Source organism: Piliocolobus tephrosceles, chromosome 2 (assembly GCF_002776525.5).
Source record: "Piliocolobus tephrosceles isolate RC106 chromosome 2, ASM277652v3, whole genome shotgun sequence".
Lineage (NCBI taxonomy): Eukaryota > Metazoa > Chordata > Mammalia > Primates > Cercopithecidae > Piliocolobus > Piliocolobus tephrosceles.
The window spans coordinates 79091733-79113943 of NC_045435.1; the positions used below are offsets into that span (position 1 = coordinate 79091733).

The window sequence follows — 22211 nt, forward strand, 5'->3', positions numbered from 1 at the left end:
AGATGACCCGAGTACCTCAGTTGAAAATGCAGAAATCACCGGTCTTCTGTGTAGCTCGTGCTGGGAGATGGAGACTGGAGCTGTTCCTATTCGGCCATCTTGCTCCGGCCCCCCCTTTCTTTTTTTTTAATGGCCATTCTTGCAGGAGTGAGGTGGTATCATGTTGTGGTTTCGATTTGCATTTCCCTGATAATTAGTGATGTTGAGCATTTTTCCATATGCTTGTTGGCCATTTTTCCATATGCCTGTTGACCGTATATCTTCTTTTGAGAATTGTCTGTTCATGTCCTTAGCCCACTTTTTAAATAAGATTGTTTGTTGTTGTTGTTGTTTTTTTCTTGCTAATTTGTTTGAGTTCTTTGTAGATTCTGGATATTAATCCTTTGCCAGATGTATAGATTGTGATGATTTTCTTCCACTCTGTGGATTGTCTGTTAACTCTGCTGATTATTTCTTTTGCTGTGCAGAAGGTTTTTAGTTTAATTAAGTCCCATCTATTTATCTTTATTTTTGTTGCACTTGTTTGTTCTTCTTTTATACAAGAGTGTCTTTCTTATTCTTGGATCTTTGCATTTCCATATAAATATTAGCATCATCTGGTCAAGTCCAAAGTGGAAAGATACCCAGTAATATGCAGAAGTTTTGATTAGGAGTGCATTGGAACTGTAAATCAGTTTGTGGGAAATTAACAATTTTATAATATTGAGTGTTTCAGTCTAAGAACATAGTGTGTCACTCCATTTTCCTTAGTTCTGTTTCATTTCACTCTATAATGTTTCATAGTTTTCTATGTCTTGCCCGTCCTTTTTTTTGAAAAGGCTTTATTTTGTAGAGCAACTTTAGATCCACAGCAAAACTGAGCAGAAGACACAGAGATTTCTTATATACAACCTCCTGCACTAACAAAACCCCTTACCAGCGTGATATATTTGTTAAGAATCTATGAGCTTGCATTGACATATCATTGTCACTCATAAGTAAGTTCATAGCTAACATCAGGCTTCACTCTGGGTGTTATGTACCTATCAATTTTGACAAGTGTATAATGTCATACGTCTATCATTATAGTTTCACTCCTCTGTGTTCTATTTATTCAGCCCTCCCTCTCCTCAACCCTGCCAATCACTGAGTCTTTTGTTATCTCCATGGTTTAGTTTTGTCATTTCCAGAGGGTTATATAGTTGGAATTAGGCACTATGTATGCCTTTTCAGATGGGCTTTTTTTCTCTTAGTTATAAGGTTCCTCCATGTCTTTTCATGGCTTGATGGCTTATTTCTTTTTAGTGCTGAATTATATTCCATTGTTTGGATGTACCACAGTTTATTCATTAACCTACTGATGGACATCTTACTGCTCCTAAGTTTGGGCAATTATGAATAAATGTGCTACAAACATTCATGTGTAAGTTTTTGTGTGAACATAAGGTTTCAACTCCTTTGGGTAAGTACCAGGTGTGCAACAGCTGGATTGTATGGTAAGAGTATGTTTAGTTTTGTAAAAAACTACCAAACTGTCTTCCTGAGTGGCCATAACATTTAGCATCTCCACCAGTAATGAGTAAGAGTTCATGTTGCCTCTTTTGGAAAGTGGCCATTTTAATAGTGTTTAGTGATATTTCATTTTAATTTGGAATTTCCTAATGAAATGTGATGTTGAGCATCTTTTCTTATTCTTATTTGCCAACTATATATCTTTTTTGGTGAAATGTCTGTTCAGGTGTTTTGCCTTTTTTTTTTTTTTTTTTTTCTGAGGCAGATTCTTGATCTCTCATCCAGGCTGGAGTACAGTGGTTCTATCTTGTCTCGGCTCACTGCAACCTCCACCTCCTGGGGTCAATTGATTCTCCTGCCTCAGCCTTCCGAGTAGCTGGGATTACAGATACCTGCCATCAAGCCTGGCTGATTTTTGTATTTTTAGTAGAGACAGGGTTTTACCATGTTGGCCAGGCTAGTCATGAACTCCTGACCTCAAGTGAGCTGCCTGCCTTGGCCTCCCAAAGTGCTGGGATTGCAGGTGTGAACCACTGTGCCCAGCTCTCAAATGTTTTTTCTGCATCTTTTGATAGGATCGTATGGTTTTACTTCTTTACTCTCTTGCTATGATGAATTACATTAATTAATTTTCACTTGTTGAATCAGCCTTTCATACCTATAATAAATCCTGCTTAATCGTGGTGTATAATTCTTTCCATACATTATTGGATTTGATTTGCTAATATTTTGTTGCTAATATGCTCCTTTTGTTGAGGATTTTTGCATCTATTTTTATGAGAGATTTTGGGATTGTAGTTTTCCTTGTAATGTCTTGCTTGGTTCTGGTGTTAGGTAATACTGACCTCATAGAACCAGTTAGGAAGTATTTCTTCCACTATTTTCTGAAAGACATGGTGGAATTGGTTTAATTTCTTCCTATATGTTTAGTAGAATTCTTCAGTGAACCCATCTGGGCTTGGTACTTTCTGTTTTAGATGATTATTAATTATTGATTCAATTTCGTTAATAGATACAGGTCTATTCATATTATCTATTTTTCCTTGTGAGAGTTTTGGGAGATTGTGACTTCTTTATCTTTATGTAATGCTCCTCTTAATTCCCAATAATTTTCCTTGCTCTGAAGTCTTCTTAGTCTGAAATCAATCTAACTACCTTACTTCTCTTTCATTAGTGTTAACATGGTATATCTTTCTCTATCTCTACTTTTAATGTATCTGTGTTTTTATATGTTCAAAGTGGGCTTCCTGTAGACAACATTTAGTTGGGTCTTGCTTTTGGATCCACTCTGACAACCTGTCTTTTAATTGATGTATTTAGATCATTGACATTTAAACTGATTACTGATACAGTTGGATTAATATCTACCATATATGTTACTGTTTCCTATTCATTACCCTTGTTCTGTTGTTGTTATTGTTTTCATCTTCTATTTTTCTGTCTTCTCTGGTTTTAGCTATTTTGTATGATTTCATTTTTTCTCTTCTCTTAGCAGATCAATTATACTTGCTTCTTAAAAAAAACTTTTAGTTATTGCCCTTGAGTTTGCAATGTACATTTACAACTAATCTATCTAAGTCCTCATTTAAATAACACTATACCACTTCCTGCAATTACTTTGTGACTCCAGTTTCCCCTCCCACTCTCCCTTGTAACATTGTGGTCATTCATTTCACTTATCCATAGCCATAGTCATCAAATACATTGTTGCTATTATTATTTTGCACAGCTGTTATTTTCATTTTTGTATCTTTTAATTAGCACATAATAATTGTATGTATTTTTCAGTTTCATAGTAATATTTCAGAACATACAGGTTATAGTGATCAGATCAGAGTAATGAGCATATCCATCATCTCAAACATTTATCACTTCTTTGTGCTATAGGAATGTTCGGTATTCTCTCTTCTAGTTATTTAAAAATACATACAAGTGATCCTTGAACAACAGAGGTTTCAGCTACTCCAGTCCACTTATAGGTGGATTTTTAAAAAAATATATTGGAAACATTTTTTAAGATTTGTGACACTTTGGAAAAACACAGATGAGCTGCCTAGCCAGAAACACTCAAAAACTTAAGATTGGGTATGTCATAAATACATAAAATACTGGTAGATACTAGTCTATTTTTATCATTTGCTACCATAAAATATACACAAATCTATTATAAAAAGTTAAAATTTATCAAAACTCACACACTCACAGTCCATACATGGCATCATTTGCAGTCAAGAAATGTAAACAAATATAAAGATGCAGTATCAAGTCATAACTGCATAAAATTAACTGTAGCACACACTATACTACTGTAATAATTTTGTAGCCCCATCCTGTTGCTGTTGATGTGAACTTAAGTGTTATGATTATCCACTTAAAGTGTCAGGTGATGCTCATCATCTCAAGAGCAGTTCGTCTCTTCAGTACATTGGGTATAGCAGTAAAAAGTGATCTCTTCACGGTTCTTGTGTATTTTTCATTGTGTTTAGTACAATATCACAAACTTGGAATAATATAGAACAAAGTGACACTAGTGTATAATTCTTTGTATGCATTATTGGATTTCATTTGCTAATATTTTGTCGAGGATTTTTGTGTCTATTTTCATGAGAGATTTTGGTTTGTAGTTTTCCTGGAAGTTCTCCCAAGAGACAGAGAAGAGTCATTACAGTACAAGAAAAAATGGAATTGTTTGATATTTACCATAAGTTGAGGTCTGCAGCCATGGTTACCCACCATTTCAGACAGACATTTCATCTTGTAAACAGATTATGTAAACTTATAGTATCGATAAATACAGTATATACTGTAAATGCATTTTTCTTATGATTTTCTTGATAATATTTTCTTTTTCTGGTGTACTTTATTATAAGAATATCATATGTAATGCATATAACATGTAAAATATATATACGAATTGACTATCAGTAAGATTTTCAGTCAACAATAGACTGTTAGTAGTTAAGTTTTGAGGGAGTCAAAAATTATACATGAATTTTGACCGCCTGGGGGGTCAGCACCTTAACTCCTGTGCTGGTTGTCCGAGAGTCAAATGTAATATATTATTGTTAACTATACTCATCCTACAGTGCCACTGAATACTAGAACTTCTTCTGTATCCTTTAACAAATTTCTCCCTATTCCCTGCTTTTCCCTATGTTTCCCAGCCTCTAATATACTCTGTTCTACTTTTTACTTCTACGAAATCAACTTTTTTTAGCTTCTACCTATGAGAACATGTGGTGTTTAACTTTCTGTTCCTGGCATATTTCACTGAACATGTCTTTCAGTTTCATTCATGTTGCCACAAATGAGAAATTTTCATTCTTTTTATGGCTGAATAGTATTCCATTGTGTATGTATTATACCACATTGTTTGTATCCCTTCATCTGTTGTTGGACACTTAGGTTGATTCCATACCTTGGTTATTGTGAATAGTGCTACCAAAAAAAATCAGGGTGCAGATATCTCTTCAATATAATGATTTGCTTTCCTTTAGATAAAGGCCTGGTCATGGGATCGCTGGATCATATGGTAGTTTGATTTGTAGTTTTCTGAGGAACCTCCGTACTGTTCTCCATACTGGTTGTACTAGTTTACATTTCTACCAATAGTGCATAAGAGTTCCCTTTTCTCTGCATCCTCACCAGCATTTGTATTTTTTGGCTTTTTGATGATAGCCATTCTAACTGGGGTGAGATGATATCTCATTGTGGTTTTGATTTGCATTTCCCTAATTATTCATGATTCTGAACATTTTTTCATGTGTTTTTGGCCATTTGTGTGTGTTCTTTTTTTTTTTTTTTTTTTTTTTTGAGAAATGTCTGTTCAGATCATTTGCCTATTTTTTTTTTTGAGACAGAGTCTCACTTTGTCACCCAGGCTGGAGTGCAGTGGCGCTTTCTTGGCTCACTGTAACCTCCACCTGCCTGGCTCAGGTGATCCTCCCACCTCAGCCTCCCAAGTAGCTGGGACACAGGCACATGCTACCATGTTTGGCTAATTTTTGTATTTTTCTTTTTTTGAGAGAGTGTTTTGCTCTGTTGCCCAGTCATGCACCCTGGGCTAAAGTGATCCACCTGCCTTGGCCTCCCAGAGTGCTGGGATTACAGGCATGAACCACCATGCTAGCCTCATTTGCCCATTTAAAAATTAAATTTTTTTTTTTTTCTGTTGAGATGTTTGAGTTCCTTGTATATTCTGTATATTAATTCCTTGATGGATGAATAGTTTGCAGATATTTTCTTTTTCTTTTTCTTTTCTCTTTTTATTTTATTTTATTTTATTTTTGAGATGAAGTCTCAGTCTGTCGCCCAGGCTGGAGTACAGTGGCGCGATCTCAGCTCACTGCAACCTCTACGTCCTGGGTTCAAGTGATTCTCCTACCTCAGCCTCCTCAGTAGCTGGGATTACAGGCACCCACCACCATGCCAGGCTAATTTTTTGTGTGTGTTTTTAGTAGAGACGGGGTTTCACCATGTTGGTCAGGCTGGTTTCAAACCTCATGATCCATCTGTCTCAGCCTCCCAAAGTGCTAGGATTACAGGTATAAGCCGCCGTGTCTGGCCAGTTTGCAAATATTTTCTCCCATTCTATAGGTTGTATTTTCACTGTGTTGATTGTGTCTTTTGGTGTGCAGAAGTTTTTAGTTTAATATAATCCCACTTATTTGTATTTTGCTTTTGTTTCCTGTGCTTTTGAGATCTTATTCATAAAATCTTTTCCAGGACTGATGTCCTGAAGCATTTCCCCATGTTTTCTTCTAGTAATTTTATAGCTTCAGGTTTTACATTTAGGTCTTTAAGCCATTTTGAGTTGATTTTTGTATAGAATAAGAGGAGATGGTCTAGTTTTGTTCTTCTGTGTATAGATATCCAATTTTCCCCAGAACCATTTACTGAAGAGACTGTCCTTCCCCCAATCAGTGTTCTTGGTACCTTTCTCAAAAGTCAGTTGGCTGTAGATACATGGATTAATTTCTGGGTTCTCTATTCTGTTCCACTGGTCTATGTGTCTGATTATATGCCAGTACCATGCTGTTTTCATTAATATAGCTTTGTAGTATATTTTGAAGTCTGGTACTGTGACGCATCTAGCTTTGTTCGTTTTGCTTAGTATTGTTTTGGCTATTTGGGGTCTTTTGTGGTTCAATGCAAAATTTAGGATTTTTTTTTTTTCTATTTCTGTGAAGAACATCATTGGTATATTGAAAGAGAGTGCATTGAATCTTTTGATCACCTTGGGTAGTATGGTCATTTTTTTTTTTTTTTTCCTTGAGATGGAGTCTTGCTCATCACCCAGGCTGGAGTGCAGTGGCGCGATCTCGGCTCACTGCAAGCTCCGCCTCCCGGGTTCACGCCATTCTCCTGTCTCAGCCTCCCGAGTAGCGGGGACTACAGGCGCCTGCCAACGCACCCGGCTAATTTTTTGTATTTTTAGCAGAGACGGGGTTTCACCGTCTTAGCCAGGATGGTCTCGATCTCCTGACCTTGTGATCCACCCGCCTCGGCCTCCCAAAGTGCTGGGATTACAGGCGTGAGCCACCGCGCCCGGCTGGTCATTTTAACAGTATTAATTTTTCTAGTCCATGAAGATGGGATGTCATTCTATTTTTGGTGTCTCCTTCAATTTCTTTCATCATTGTTTTTTGGTGTTTTTTAAGTTTTCCTTGTAGAGAGCCTTCACCTCCTTGGCTAAATTTATTCCTAGGTATTTTACTTTTTGCAATTTTTGCAGATGGGATTACTTTCTTGATTTCTTTTCCAGCTAGTTCATTGTTTTCATATAAAAACACCACCAATTTTTATATGTTGGTATTTATATCCTGCAACTTTTGCTGAATTTATTAGTTTTTAGAGTTTTTTGGTAGAGTCTATGTTTTTCTATATATAAAATCATGTCATCTGCAAAGAAGGACAATTTGACTTCCTCCTTTCTAATTTGAATGCCCTTCATTGTTTTCCCCTTGCATAATTGCTCTGGCTAAGACTTTCAATACTATTAATATGTTAAATAAGAGTGATGAGAATGAGTATCCTTGTCCTGTTCCAGTTCAGTATGATGGTAGCTGTGGGTTTGTCTTATATGGCCTTTATTGTGTTAAGGTACTTGCTTCTTATTAGGCTTCTTATGCCTAATTTATTGAGAGTTTTTATCATCAGCGATATTGAATTTTATCAAATGCTTTTTCTGGATCTATTGAGATGATCATATTGGTTTTGTCCTTCATTCTGTTGTGATGCATCACATTATTTGTGTAGGTTGAATAATCCTTGCATCCCTAGGATAAATCCACTTGATTATAGTGTATGATATTTTTGATGTGCTGTTGAATTTGGTTTACTATATTTTGTTGAGGATTTTTGCATTTATGTTCAGAGATATTGGTCTGTAGTTTTTTTATGTTGTTTTTATCTGGTTTTGGTGTCAGGGTTATGCTGGCCTTGTAAAATGGGTTTGGAAGAATTCCCTCCCCTTCAATTTTTTGGAATAGTTTGAGAGGAATTTTAAAGAATATTAGTTCTTTAAAAGTTTGGTAGAATTCAGCAGTGAAGACATCTGGTCCTGGACTTTTCTTTCTTGATTTCCTTTTCATTACTGTGATTCAATCTCATTACTCATTATTGATCTGTTCAAGTTTTCTATTTCTTCTTGGTTCAATCTTGATAGATTGTATGTATCAACAAATTTACTCATTTTCTCTAAGTTTTCAAATTGATTAGTTTATAATTGTTTATCATAGTCTCTGATGATCTTTTGTATTTCCGCAGTATCAACTGTAATGCCTCCTTTTGTTTGTGATTTTACTTTTTTGGGTCTTCTCTCTTTTTTTCTTAGTCTAGTTAATGCTTTGTCAATTTTGTTGATGTTTTTGAAAATCTAACTTTTTGTTTCATTGATATTTTCTATTTTTTTAGTCTCAATGTCATTTATTTCTGCTTTTTATGTTTTTCCTTTTTCTAAATTTGAGTTTGGTTTGTTCTTTTCTAGTTTCTTGAGGTGCATCATTAGCTTATTGATTTGAAATCTTTCTACTTTTTAATATAGGCATTTATTGCTATAAACTTGCCTCTTGCTATACTTACTATAAACTTGCTCTAAACATGGCTTTTGTTGTGTCCCATACATTTTGGTCTGCTGTGTTTCTATTTTCATTTACTTCAGGGATTTTTTTTTTTTTTTTTTTTTTTTTTTTGAGACAGGGTGTCACTCTGTCCCCCAGGCTGGAGTGCAGTGGCATGATCACAGCTCACTGGGGTTTCAACCTCCTGGGCTTAAGCAATCCTCCCACATCAGCCTCCTGAGTAGCTGGGACTGCAGGCATATGCCACCACACTTGGCTAAGTTTTTCTGTTTTTTGTTTTTTTTGTTTTTTTGTTTTTTGTAGAGACAAGATTTTGCTATGTTGCCCTGATTGGTCTCGAACCCCTGGGCTCAAGCAGTCTGCCTGCCTCATTCTCGAAAGTGCTAGGATTACAGGGGTGAGATATGTTTTACTTTCCTCTTAATTTCTTTTTTTAATCAATTGGTTGCTCAGGAGCATGTTGTTTAGTTTTCATGTATTTGTATAGTTCTGAGTGTTCCTCTTGTTACTGATGTATACTTTTATTTCATTGTGGTCAGATAAGATACTTGGTATTACTTCAATTAAAACAATCTTTTAAGGTTTCTTTTTTGTGTCCTAATGTATGGCCAATCCTGGAGAATGTTTTATGTGCTGATGAAGAGAATGTGTAGTCTGCAACTACTGTGAATTGTTCTGTAAATGTCTTTTAGGTCTCTTTGGTCTACGGTACAGTTTAAATTTGCAGTTTCTTTGTTGACTTTCTGCCTAGATGATCTGTCCAATGCTAAGAGTGGGGTGTTGAAGTCTCCAGCTTATTGTATTGGGGTCTACCTCTACCTTTAGATCTAATAATATTTGCTTTATATATCTAGGTGCTCTGGTGTTGGTTTTTTGTTGTTGCTGTTGTTGTTGTTGTTGTTTTGAGACAGAGTTTCACTCTTCTTGCCCAGGCTGGAGTGCAATTGCACAATCTTGGTTCACCACCACCTCTGCCTCCCAGGTTCAAGTGATTCTCCTGCCTCAGCCTCCCAAGTAGCTGGGATTATAGGCATGCATCACCATGCCCAGCTAATTTTCTATTTTTAGTAGAAACAGGGTTTCTCCATGTTGGTCAGGCTGGTCCCAAACTCCCGACCTCAGGTGATCTGCCCACCTTGGCCTCCCAGAGTGTAGGGACCAGCCCTACAGGGTCTGTGGGTTTTTCTCCCCTTGTGCAGAGATGAGAGATCATAGAAATAAAGACACAAGACAAAGAGATAAAAGACAGCTGGGCCCAGGGGACCACCAGGACATGGAGACCGGTAGTGGCCCCAAATGCCAGGCTGTGCTCTTATTTATTGGATACAAGACAAGGGGACAGGGTAAGGAGTGTGAGCCATCTCCAATGATAGGTAAGATCTCGTGTGTCATGTGTTCACTGGACAGGGCCCCTTCCCTGTTTGGCAGCCAAGGCAGAGAGAGAGAGAGAGGAGAGAGAGAGAGGAGAGACAGCTTATGCCATTATTTCTGCATTTCAGAGACTTTTAATACTTTCACTAATTCTGCTACTGCTACCTAGAAGGCAGAGCCAGGTGTACAGGAGCATGAAAGTGGACCAGGAGTGTGACTGCTGAAGCACAGCATCACAGGGAGATGTTTAGGCCTCCAGACAACTGCAGGCGGGTGTGACTGATGTCAGGCCCTCCACAAGAGGTGGTGGAGTAGAGTTTTCTCTAAACTCCCCCGGGGAAAGGGAGACTCCCTTTCCCAGTCTGCTAAGTAGCGGGAGCTTTTCCTTGGCACTGATGCTACTGCTAGACCACGGTCTGCTTGGTAACGGGCGTCTTCTCAGACGCTGGCATTACCGCTAGACCAAGGAGCCCTCTGGTGGCCCTGTCTGGGCATAACAGAAGGCTCACACTCTTGTCTTCTGGTCACTTTCCACCGTATCCCTTCAGCTCCTATCTCTGTATGGCCTGGTTTTTCCTAGGTTATGATTGTAGAGCAAGAATTATTATAATATTGGAATAAAGAGTAATTACTACAAACTAATGATTAGTGATACTTATATATAATCATCTCTATGATCTATATCTAGTATAACTTGTTATTTTATGTATTTTATTATACTGGAACAGCTCGTGCCCTCGGTCTCTTGCCTCGGTACCTGGGTGGCTTGCTGCCCACACCAAAGTGCTGGCATTACAGTTGTGAGCCACCATGCCTGGCTGAAAAGTTTTCTCTTTTAAAAAAAATGTTATTATTAAAATAGAGGGTCTCCCTATGTGACCCAGGCTGCTCTGGAGCTCCTGGGCTCAAGCAGTCCTCCTGCCCACGGCCTCCTAAAGTGCTGGGATTACAAGCGTGAGCCACCGCGCCTGGCCAGGTGCATGTATTTTTACAGTTGTTATATTCTCTTGCTGAATTGATCCCCTTATTATTATATAATATTATTATTTGTCTCTCTGTACTTTTTAACTTAAAGTCTGTTTTTTCTGATGTAAATATAGCTACTCCTGCTTCCTTTTGGTTTTCATTGGTGTGGAATATCTCTTTTCATCTTGTTACTGTCAGTCTCTGTCTTTTCAGGTGAGGTGAGTTTCATGTAGGCAGCATATAGTTGGGTATTCTTTATTCATTTAGCCAGTTTATATATTTTAATTGGGGAATTTAATTTGTTTACATTCAAGGTTATTATTGATAATAACCTGAGCTTCTGCTCAAGTAATTTAGGATTCTCTGTATTTATCTGTCTCTTCCCAGTTAGGAGGTAGTGAGTTAGCTGTATGACCTTAGTTCTCTGATGCATCTAAGAAAAGTTGCTGATTTTCAGTTTGTTCAGCTTTTTTCTTATTGTGAGGATGTGAGTAATGACTTCCAAATTCCTGATATTATCTTTTACAGACACTTAAATATTAATGATTTTTTAAAAAATATTTTATGTTTACCCACAAAGTTACCATTTCTGTTGTTCTTTATTCTTTGGTGTTGATCCAGAGTTCCAACTATCTGAAACTTCCCGTAAGATATCTTGTAGTGTAGATCTACTTGTAATGAATCTTTTCAATATCTATACATCTGGAAAAGAAATAAGTAAATATCTCAAATTTTATATTTTTATCTTTAGGTTTTTTTTCTATTCCTACAACAGATTATATATTTGTATTTTTAGGAGTTGTGTTTGGTCTATTTAATATTGCCTATTTCTTCTATTATGTTCATGCTTTGCTTTAACTCCTTCGGCATGTTTATAATAACTATTTTAACATTCTCATTGGCTAGTTAAATTATCTCTTTCACTTCTACATCTACATCTAAGACCAATTTTTTTCCTGGTTATGGATGTTGTGAATTTTATATTGGTAAATGCTGGAAATTTTGTATTCCTTTAAAGAGCTTTAGACTTCACTTTTTAGGTAGTTAAATTACTACTGGGTTAGTTTGATCTTTTCAAGACTTATGCTAGGTGCAGTGGCCCACACCTCTAATCTCAGCTACTCAGAAGGCTAAGCCAGTAGGATTGCTTAAGCTCAGAAGTTTGAGGCTGCAATGAACTATGATTGTACCACTGCACTTCCAGGCTGGATGACAGAGCAAGACCCCATCTCTTAAAAAAAAAAAAAAAAAAAAAAAAAAAGACAACTTGTGTTTAAGCTTTCTTATAGTAGTTTTAGAGTAACCTTTACTCTAAGGCTATGTTAGCTTCACTACTAAGGAGACCTGAATTCTTCTGGTGTTGAACAAAGACACAACTCTGGTTGGCAAGAACTTATATTTCCTAGTTTTGTGTGATCTCTGGGAGCTATTTAGTTTACAGCCCGTTAGATGTTCTTTTGCTGGCTTCCTAGAATTTTACCTTACTGATGCATGCCTTAGTACAGTCATGTGCCATATAACAATGTTTCAGTCAGCAACAAAGTGCATATGCAATGGTGGTTCCATAAGATTATAATAATGCCATATTTTTACTGTTCTTTTCTATGTTTAGATACACAAATACATGCCATTATGTTACAGCTGTGTACTGTATTCAGTACAGTAACATGCTGTACAGATTTATAGCCTAGGAGCAACAGGCTATACCATATACACCATCTAGATTTGTGTAAGTACACATTGTGGTGTTCACACAATGATGAAATCACCTAACAACACACTTCTTACAATGTGTGAATAAGAATTCTATGAGCAATGCCTGGCTGTATTTATCAGTAGAACCAAGAGAGCACCTCTGTAGATGTTTAAGACGTTCATTCGCCTTTTCCATTCATCTTCCTCCTCTGCTCACAAACTCCAGTCACCTAAGCTTTCCCTAATGCTGATGTCCTCAACTCAGCGATACTGTTGAGGAGAACTTAATGCTGGTTTCCTCAATTCAGCAATACTGCAAAGCTCTGATTCTGATTACACCTCCCTGCTCTGTAGTCTAGAAAGTGCCTCTAGGCACACTGCTGAGGAACAGGGGTCACCTTATTCATCTCTCTTCTCTCAGAGGCCACAGTCCTGCACTGGCTATTGTACAATTTCAAAAAACAGTTGTTTAATTAATTTTGTCCAGTTTTCTAGTCGTTTACAGCAGGTGGGTAAGTAAAGTCTAAGTTATTCTATCCAGATTATAAAAGCAGAAATTGATATTCAATTTTAAAACCAACAATTGTATAACAGTCCTTATTTTGGGAATACAGGGCAAGGAAAGAGATTGAATACCAGGAACTGATGTTTCTTTTAACTGGAGGAGTAAGTCTTAAAAGTGCTGAGAAAAATCCTGATCCAACTTGGCTACAGGACAAAAGCTGGGAGGAAATTTGTCGTGCAAGTGAATTTCCTGCCTTCAGAGGGCTCAGGTAACTGTTTAAATTTGATGATTTATCACTGAATGGCAATAGGTAAACTTGTTCTTTAATCTAGTGATTTTTAAATGGTCCTATAGCTGTCTGGTTTCTATTCCTTGTTCAACAATCTCTTTTAAGTTTTTCCCAATAAAAAGAATAATTCTTAAGCTTTTTTCTATTAGGCAACATTTTTGTGAATATATATATGAATGGCGGAAAATCTATGACAGTAAAGAGCCACATAATGCTAAATTTCCAGCACCAATGGATAACTTAAAGGAACTACAGAAAATAATAATTCTTCGGTGTTTAAGACCTGATAAGGTAAAAGACCAATGTGTTCTATTTGGAACCCAGATAATTTGCCATTTATGAAGTACTAGGCTTAAAGTTACTGTTATTTGATTCTTTAACTCTCAGATTGATTATCCAGCTTACAGTTCATTGAGCTCCTTGGATTTGGATCTGTGGGCTTACTGTTTTCCTCAATTTGGGAATATTTTTGGTTATTATTTCTTCAAATATTATTTTACCCCACCCAGGATTTCAACTGCATATACATTAGATTGCTTAATATGATGCCATGTAATGTAATATAATGTAACTGATACTTTGTTAATTATTTTTCAAGCCTTGGTATCTCCTTGCATCAGTTTGGATAGTTTCTGTTGCTGTCTTTACATTTGTTGATTTCTTCTTTTGTATTGTCTAATCTGCTACAAATCCCATTCAATTAATTTTTAAATTTTAGTAATTGTATATTTCATCTCTAAAAAATTTGTTTGGTTCTTTTTCTGTATCCTATTTCTCTTTTTAATCTGCTAATATTTTCTTTTAAATAGTTGAACACAGTTATAAGAACTGTTTTTAAATTACTGACTAAATAATTCCATCATTTCTGGATCTGTTTCTATTGACTGATTTTACTTTTAGTTATACATGTTTTCCTGCTTCTTGGCATGTCTAATAATGTTTGATTGGATATTGGACATTGTGAATATCACATTGTTGATGAGCTAATTTCATTTTCCTATAAAGATTGTTGAGTTCTGTCCTGCTAGATCAGGGGTCAACAAACACCTGTGGGCCAAATCCAGCCCCATGACCTCTCTGGCCTGGCCCATAAACTGAGAATGTTTTTTATATTTTTAAAGAGTAGTTTTGGCTGGGCACCGTGGCTTATGCCTGTAATCCCAGCACTTTGGGAGGCCAAGGAGGACAGATCACTTGAGGTCAGGAGTTCAAGACCAGTCTGGCCAAGATGGTGAAACCCTGTCACTACCAAAAATACAAAAATTAGCCAGGCATAGTGGTGCATGCCTGTAGTCCCAGCTACTCAGGAGGCTAAGGAAGGAGAATCACTTGAACTGGGAAGGCGGAGGTTGCAGTGAGCAGAGATCACACCACTGCACTATAGCCTGGGCGACAGAGCAAGACTCCGTCTCAAAAAAAAAAATGTTGCCTTAAAAAGAACATGCGTCCAGGCATGGTGGCTCATGCCTGTAATCCCAGCACTTTGGGAGGCTGAGGCGGGTAGATCGCAAGGTCAGCAGTTTGAGCTGGGGAGGCTGAGGCAAGAGAATCTCTTGAACCTGGGAGGTAGAGGTTGCAGTGATACGAGATCAAACCATTGCACTCCAGCCTGGGTGACAGAGAGAGACTCTGTCTCATAAAAAATAATTTAAAAATCATGCAGTAGAACCTGTATATGTCCCACAAAACCTAAAATATTTCCTATCTGGCCTTCTATAGAAAGTTTGTCAACCTCTGTGGTTATGTAGTTAAATTACTGAAGTTTGAATTGTTCCTTTCAAATATTGTTTAAGATTTGTTAGGACTGGTCTAGAATAGCCTTTATTCAATGCATTAATTTAGCTCTACCAAAGTGCCACCTGTCTGGGGCCTTTACTGAATGCTTCAGGCGATCACTAAGGACTCTCTATGGCTTTTGGGAACCTGAATGAGTCACAACCTTCATGAAGAGTGGTAGCTCCTCAGATCTCCTGGTTACAGCTCCTCAGACTCTTTGCTTGGTCTCATGCATACACACCACAGTGTTCAGCAAGGATTCAGAGGTACTGTGAGTAGATTTCTGAACTCTTCCTGGACAGTTCTTTTTTTTTTTTTTTTTTTTTGAGACAGAGTCTCGCGCTCGCTCTGTCGCCCAGGCTGGAGTGCAGTGGGACCTCAGCTCACTGCAAGCTCCGCCTCCTGGGTTTTACGCCATTCTCCTGCCTCAACCTCCCGAGTGACTGGGACTACAGGTGCCTGCCACCTCGCCCGGCTAGTTTTTTGTATTTTTTTTTTAGTACAGACGGGGTTTCACTGTGTTAGCCAGGATGGTCTTGATCTCCTGTCCTCGTGATCTGCCTGTCTCGGCCTCCCAAAGTGCTGGGATTACAGGCTTGAGCCACCACGCCCGGCGACAGTTCTCTCCTAATTAGAACTCTGCAATTTCAGCAGCCTTGGCCCTTTTGTAGTCTTTTTCTTGTTTTCCCAACTCAGCATCACTGCATTGCTCTGCCATAGTCACTCTCGCTGTTCCACAGTCTAGCGTATCTCCAAGAAGAAAGTTGAGAGGATAGCGTTCACTTTGTTTTCTTTTTCTCAGTGATCACAGTCATACACCACCTATTGCCCCCTAAGCAAAAATGGTTTTTTCATTAATTGTGCCTGTTTTTTAAGTTGTTTGTGGTGGTAGGGTAAATCCAATCCCTGTAACCACATCATAGCTAAAAGTAGAAGATGGCAGAAAATTTTGTACATGTCGCAATTTTATTAGTTCAAACATGCACAGAAATCTTTCCAAAGGTAAGATAAGTAGGTTGATACCAATTTTCACAAATTTAAGAAAGGTGATCATTGTATTACAGAAGGATAATTTTGTAATAGAAAACAAAAAACCATGTTCATACATCTAGTTTAAACTTTGAGTAATGTTAAAAAAAATTGTTCATGACAAATGTTAAAGCAGTAAGGAAGACTTTGTTCAAGATTATCACAGTAGGAAAGAGAGCTCAGGCTTAGTTCCAAATACAGCAGAGACAGTTGGGGATTTATAGTCAAGGAGCAGGGTTGGGGGAAATTACTAAGAAGAGACATCAAGGGTAGGGGGAATTCTTGCTACACTGACCTAACAGAATTCGTGCTGAAAGCAGGCCAGAGTGATGAGACACCATCTACGTGATGGCACGGTATGAGGAATTTGATCAGATATGGAGGATGATCAGATGGAGAGGGTGGGGGACTCTCACTAAACTGGCTAGCAGAATTCTTGCTACAACTGGGCTCTTGAAGACAGACCTCATAGAAAAAAGGGCTCAGAGAAGCCTGTCTAACGAAGGTTTGTTTGAGGAAAGAATCTTTACCAGTAAGTCACCTCACCTACACCATGAAAAATATGAAGGTGTTGAAAGTGATTGCAATAGTCCCTTCGTTTCTTCCTTCTTTAAAAAAAAAAAAAAAACAAAAACAAACATTTTACAGTTTTAGTAAAGTCTCACAAGGAACATTATCTAATGCTCTGTCTCTGAGTAGATTTAAACAGAGGCCTACATAAATGTTTTACCCCTTACCCTGACTCCCAAAGACCTTTGTACATTGTTAATATTCACCTCATTCTTCCCAGATAGTTAGTTGTGTGTGCATATGTGTCTGTGTATGTTTGTTCTCCTCTCACTAGAGAGTCCCTTTAAGTCCCCGGAACCCCTAAACAATGCTTTATTCATTATCACCAGTAGCCTCCCTTGTTCATGGTGAAGACTTAATAGCTTTGTATCTGGGAACAGCTGCCTATTTTCACTTTACAGAATGGCTCCCTGATGGGCAGTAGAGATATTGTTTCAATACCACATGCAGGGTTTTTGCTTCGTCTACCATGTTTGGAAGCCTGTGCTTATACACCATAGCACTTACCCCATTAGAATGTACAGTAATTGTCTGCTTATTTTTTAGGACCTCCCACTAGACTATGAGCTTCTTGAGGTCAAGACTCATATATTATTTTGCTCTATATCACCAGGATTTAGAGCAATGTCTGGCAGATGGTAGAAGCTCAACGAATGTCTGTGAATTAAGTTGAATTGAATTGAGTTAAACTAAATGTAATTAACGCCTATATTATTCAGGTCTTCTACTTTCCCTCTATTCTCCAGAGAAATAAAAGGGAAGGGGAATTGATTGATTGATTGATTGATTGATTTTCTGAAAGGAATTGGCTGGTGTGATTGTGGAAGCTGGTGAATTTGCACAGTAAGCTGGCAGGCTGGAAACTCAAGGAGTTGATGTTGTAACTTGAGTCCAAAGGCAGTTTGCTGGCAAAAGGTCCTCTTTCTCAGGAGAAATCAGGCTTTTTTCTTTCTTAAGGCTTTCAACTGATTGTATGAGGCCCACCACATTATGGAGGGCAATCTGCTTTACTCCAAATCTACTAATTTGAATATTAATCTCATCCAAAAATACCTCCACAGCAACATGTAGACTGCTATTTGACCAAATATCAGGATATCATGGTCTCACAGGCCATCTTTGACTCATTTATATAACAATTCAATAGGTTAAAAATGGTATCTAAGTATAGTTATAATTTGTATTTTTCTTATTATTATTATAAGTATTCGAGTATAAATGAAGCTGCTGTAACAAAGGGACCTAAAGTACAGTGGCTTAAATCAAATAGAAGTTAATTTCTCTGTCTCCTAACAGCTCAGAGGCAAATGATTAAGGGCTGACAGGGAAGCTCGGCTCCTGAGATCACCCAGAAACTCAGGTTCTTTCATGCTTACAGTGTGGTCCTCATCAGCAAAATGGAAGCTGGCTTGTGAACACTGTTGAAAAGAGAAGAAAATGTTGAAGGCAAATAGCTTCCTTAAAATATAATCTGGAAGATCCATATATAATTTCTACTTCTATCTCTCTGGCCAAAACTTAGTCACATGGCCACATTACCTGCAAGAAATGCCAGGAAAACTTGGGGTTCTAATACCAAACAGAGACAAATAAGTGGGACAATATGCAATCTCTGCTATAATGAGTGACATTGAGCATCCCTCATATGTTTAGGATCAATTTGTACTTCATTTTCTCTAAGCAGTTCATCTCCTTTGCCCATTTTTCTTTTGGATAATTAGTCTTCTCCTATAAATGTATATAGTTTTTATTTATTAGAGAAATTAGTGCTTTGTCTGTGATGCCACATGCTTTTTTTGACCATTAGACGCAAATTGTATTCTTTGTTATTTTTCAGTAATAATCAAATCTGTTATGTGAAATAAAAGTTGCTCTAAAGATCATATCTTTTCTCTTCAACAGATAACCCCAGCTATAACAAACTATGTAACTGACAAACTAGGGAAAAAGTTTGTAGAACCTCCACCATTTGATTTGACAAAGAGTTACTTGGATTCAAATTGCACCATTCCCTTAATTTTTGTTCTATCTCCAGGAGCAGATCCTATGGCCAGTAAGTGCATATACTGTAAACTTTAAAGAAATTATAAATAAAACATCTTGTTTAATACTCATTTCTTATATGATTATAAATCAGTTAGTAAATCCGATATTTACAGAGAAATGTAACTAGAATTTTTCATGATAAAACAGCTATACATAAGGCACTTTTTTATAATTTTAGAGTAAGTAGTGTGACCATTTTTTTGTGCCTCTCATAGGCCTGCTGAAATTTGCAAATGATAAATCTATGTCTGGAAATAAGTTTCAAGCTATTTCACTGGGACAGGGACAAGGACCAATTGCAGCAAAAATGATTAAAGCAGCAATAGAAGAAGGAACTTGGGTGTGCCTACAGAACTGCCACCTTGCAGTCTCCTGGATGCCCATGTTGGAAAAAATATGTGAAGATTTTACCTCTGAAACCTGTAACTCATCCTTTAGGCTTTGGCTGACAAGCTATCCATCTCCAAAAGTATGTTTATTTCCTTGTAGAGTTTAGTACGTTTACTTAGCTATCTGTGTATCTTGTTTGTTTTGTTTGTTTTGAGACGGAGTCTCACTCTGTCTCCCAGGCTGGAGTGCAGTGGCGCAATCTCGGCTCACCGCAACCTTTGCCTCCCAGGTTCAAGCGATTCTCCTGCCTTAGCCTCCCTAGTAGCTGGGATTATGACACCATGTAGTAGCTCATGCCACTAGTAACGCATGCCACCATGCTCGGCTAATTTTTGTATTTTTAAGTAGAAACGGGGTTTTATCACGTCGGCCAGCCTGGTCTAGAACTCCTGACCATAGGTGATCCACCTGCCTCAGCCTCCCAAAGTGCTGGAATTTCAGGCGTGCACCACCACGCCTGGCCAGCTGTCTGCATATCTTAATCAAGCCTTAGATACTTAACCTTAAGAGGTTTTTAAATATTTCTGGAGTCCTCCATTATGCCTGTTTTTAAATCCACTTGTATGTGCACTTTTAGAGCCTCCACTTGCTATCTTGTATAATGCTCTCCATTTATTTTGTCTTAGTTTCCAGTAACAATTCTACAGAATGGAGTAAAAATGACTAATGAACCTCCCACGGGTCTTCGGCTGAATCTTCTTCAATCATATCTCACTGATCCAGTTTCTGATCCTGAGTTTTTCAAGGGATGCCGTGGAAAGGAACTGGTAATATTCATCTTTTGGAACTTTTAAAATGTGTTTTATAGTGATCAAATATGGAAGTGTAAAATTTTATTTAATAATGCTTTTATAAAATTTTTATTTAATGTTTTTAAAACTTTAAGCATTTCTTAACAAGACAAAAATTGTACTTATCTTGTTCACCATTTTATTCAATATAGTTTGTGTTCCGCTTCCCACATAGTAGACATCGAAATAACTACTTGTTGAATGAATGAATCTTAGTTTGTAAGCCAAAGCCCAATAATGTTTTTGATTAGGACCCGAGAGTAGAAATCTATTTTCCCATTGTGTATTCTTTTTAAACAAGTGTGTGTGCTGGGCCCTCTCCTAGGTAGTGTAGATATAAAGCAATGAGAACAAAATAGACATACAAAGAAATCTGCCTTGATGGAGCTTAAATTCTAGTAATAATGTTAAGCATATTAATAGTGCTTTTCTGCGTATCCACCTAAAACAGTTTTGTTTACAGTACTGGGGACTTTAAGGATCCCAGTACAAAGTACTCATTTCCCTGCCTGAATTCTTACCAACTGAGAAACAGGGGAAAGTATAAATGTATAGTAACCAAAGCATAAGCTTAATTACTGATATAGGCTAGATTGGAAGATATAGCTTATATCTGTGAACAAATGGGTTTCATATTACAGAACCCTAAAATTAAGCAAATTTATCCACCCAGAAGAGTAAAGGAAAACCCAGGTCCCTGTAAGAAGCTCACTTCCAAGAAAGAAAAGAGAGAAGCTGGGCTGAGCATATCTGGTTAATTTTCCCCAAATTTACCAGTCAGGTAGGTCACTCCCTTCTCCTGCAGCAAGTGAGTACAAGAATGGAGAAAAGTCCAGCGTGTTACGTTATTAACTGGGCACATGAAAGGAAACATTACTGAGGGAAAATCATCCCCTGCCCTCACCCCAACATGTACTGTTTATCATATTTGCATGTTTGAGCTAGAAAAAATGATATTGAAGGTAAAATAATAAATTCTTTGAAAGTCAGGTATTTTCCCTCTGCTTAATGATACTTTCTGTGTACCCTAGTTCTGCACCATACTTTTGTTTGCAAATCTTAGAACAAGAGAGGATATTTTGTGGTTTTATTGAGAAAGGAGCTTAGCAGAATGAAGAAGATAGTATGGTGTCTGATCCCCATCCAGAGTTTGAGCTCCTGCAATTAAAAGAGAGAGGGCAAGTGAGAAGGGAAACTTTGAAAGATTCTAAGCTCAAGCAGAGTTAGTCTGGGACTCAGATTATTCAAATAAAAATGGTGCTAAGTTAGAGAAGAAGCATTCTCACTCCTTGTGTATTACAACATTGAGCAAGCAACTAAGTATTGGGATTTGTTGGGATATCTGAAGTTAGTATCCTTCCCATGTATCATGATTTTTGTGATGAACAGTAGTAATAGGTAAGGCTTCACCAAGCAACTTATCTGGTAGTACAAACAAATGAAAGCTGGGGTAAGAGAACTAAAAGAATGTAAATGCCCTGTGATGTGGGTTCTCAATATGCATCCAATTCTTCTAGAGGGCTTGTTCAAACACATCTTGCTGGGTCCCATCCCCAGAGTCTCTAATTCAGTGGATCTGGGGTGGGGCTTAAGAATTTATAGTTCTAACAAATTCCCTGGTGATGTTGATGTGGCCAGTCCTGGAATCACACTTTGAAAACCATTGCCTTCCAGTTTCTGCAGGTGACTGGTTTGTAGACATAATGTGAAATTTCACTGAGGCTTCCAGAAATAGCTGGAATGCCTTTCGATAAGGCTAATTTCTGACAATTAGGCCAGCAATAATTTGAACTATCATCATTTGGCCATTAAAAGTAAATATGATCTTTTTAATCACAGGTTGTTGATATCTTGGGCATTTGAATTACCTAGCAATGATAAGACATTCGTTGTCAGTATATAGGTCTGTCACCTGTACTCACTTTATTCTTCTTAAGGGTAGGGATACATTTCTGTATCTTCACTTATTTATTCAGCAAATATTTATTGAGTACCTACTAGGTGCAAGGCATTCTTATAGAAACTGGTAATATGGCAATGAACATATAAATATATAAAAACATGTAAAAATTCCTATCTTTATGGAGCTGACATTTTAGTCAAAGGAAATCTATGGAAGGCAAGGTCAACTGTAATTCCCACAAACCTGGGGGACTTGTTAAAGCTACAGATGTCAGTGCCATACTTCTGGAATTCTGATTCACTAACTT

The 22211-nt window shown here is 37.5% G+C and overlaps 1 protein-coding gene across 2 annotated transcripts in view; it reads left to right on the forward strand.

Annotated features, from left to right (window-relative positions):
• The window catches only part of DNAH12 (dynein axonemal heavy chain 12), a 256283-nt gene that overhangs the window by 209961 nt on the left and 24111 nt on the right, over window positions 1-22211 (forward strand). For both annotated transcript variants that reach the window (XM_031935192.1, XM_031935193.1), the window contains exons 61-65: window positions 13220-13378; window positions 13549-13690; window positions 18677-18827; window positions 19036-19289; window positions 19837-19977. In XM_031935192.1, the coding sequence (XP_031791052.1) occupies window positions 13220-13378; window positions 13549-13690; window positions 18677-18827; window positions 19036-19289; window positions 19837-19977 (847 nt within the window). The remainder of the gene's footprint in view (window positions 1-13219; window positions 13379-13548; window positions 13691-18676; window positions 18828-19035; window positions 19290-19836; window positions 19978-22211) is intronic.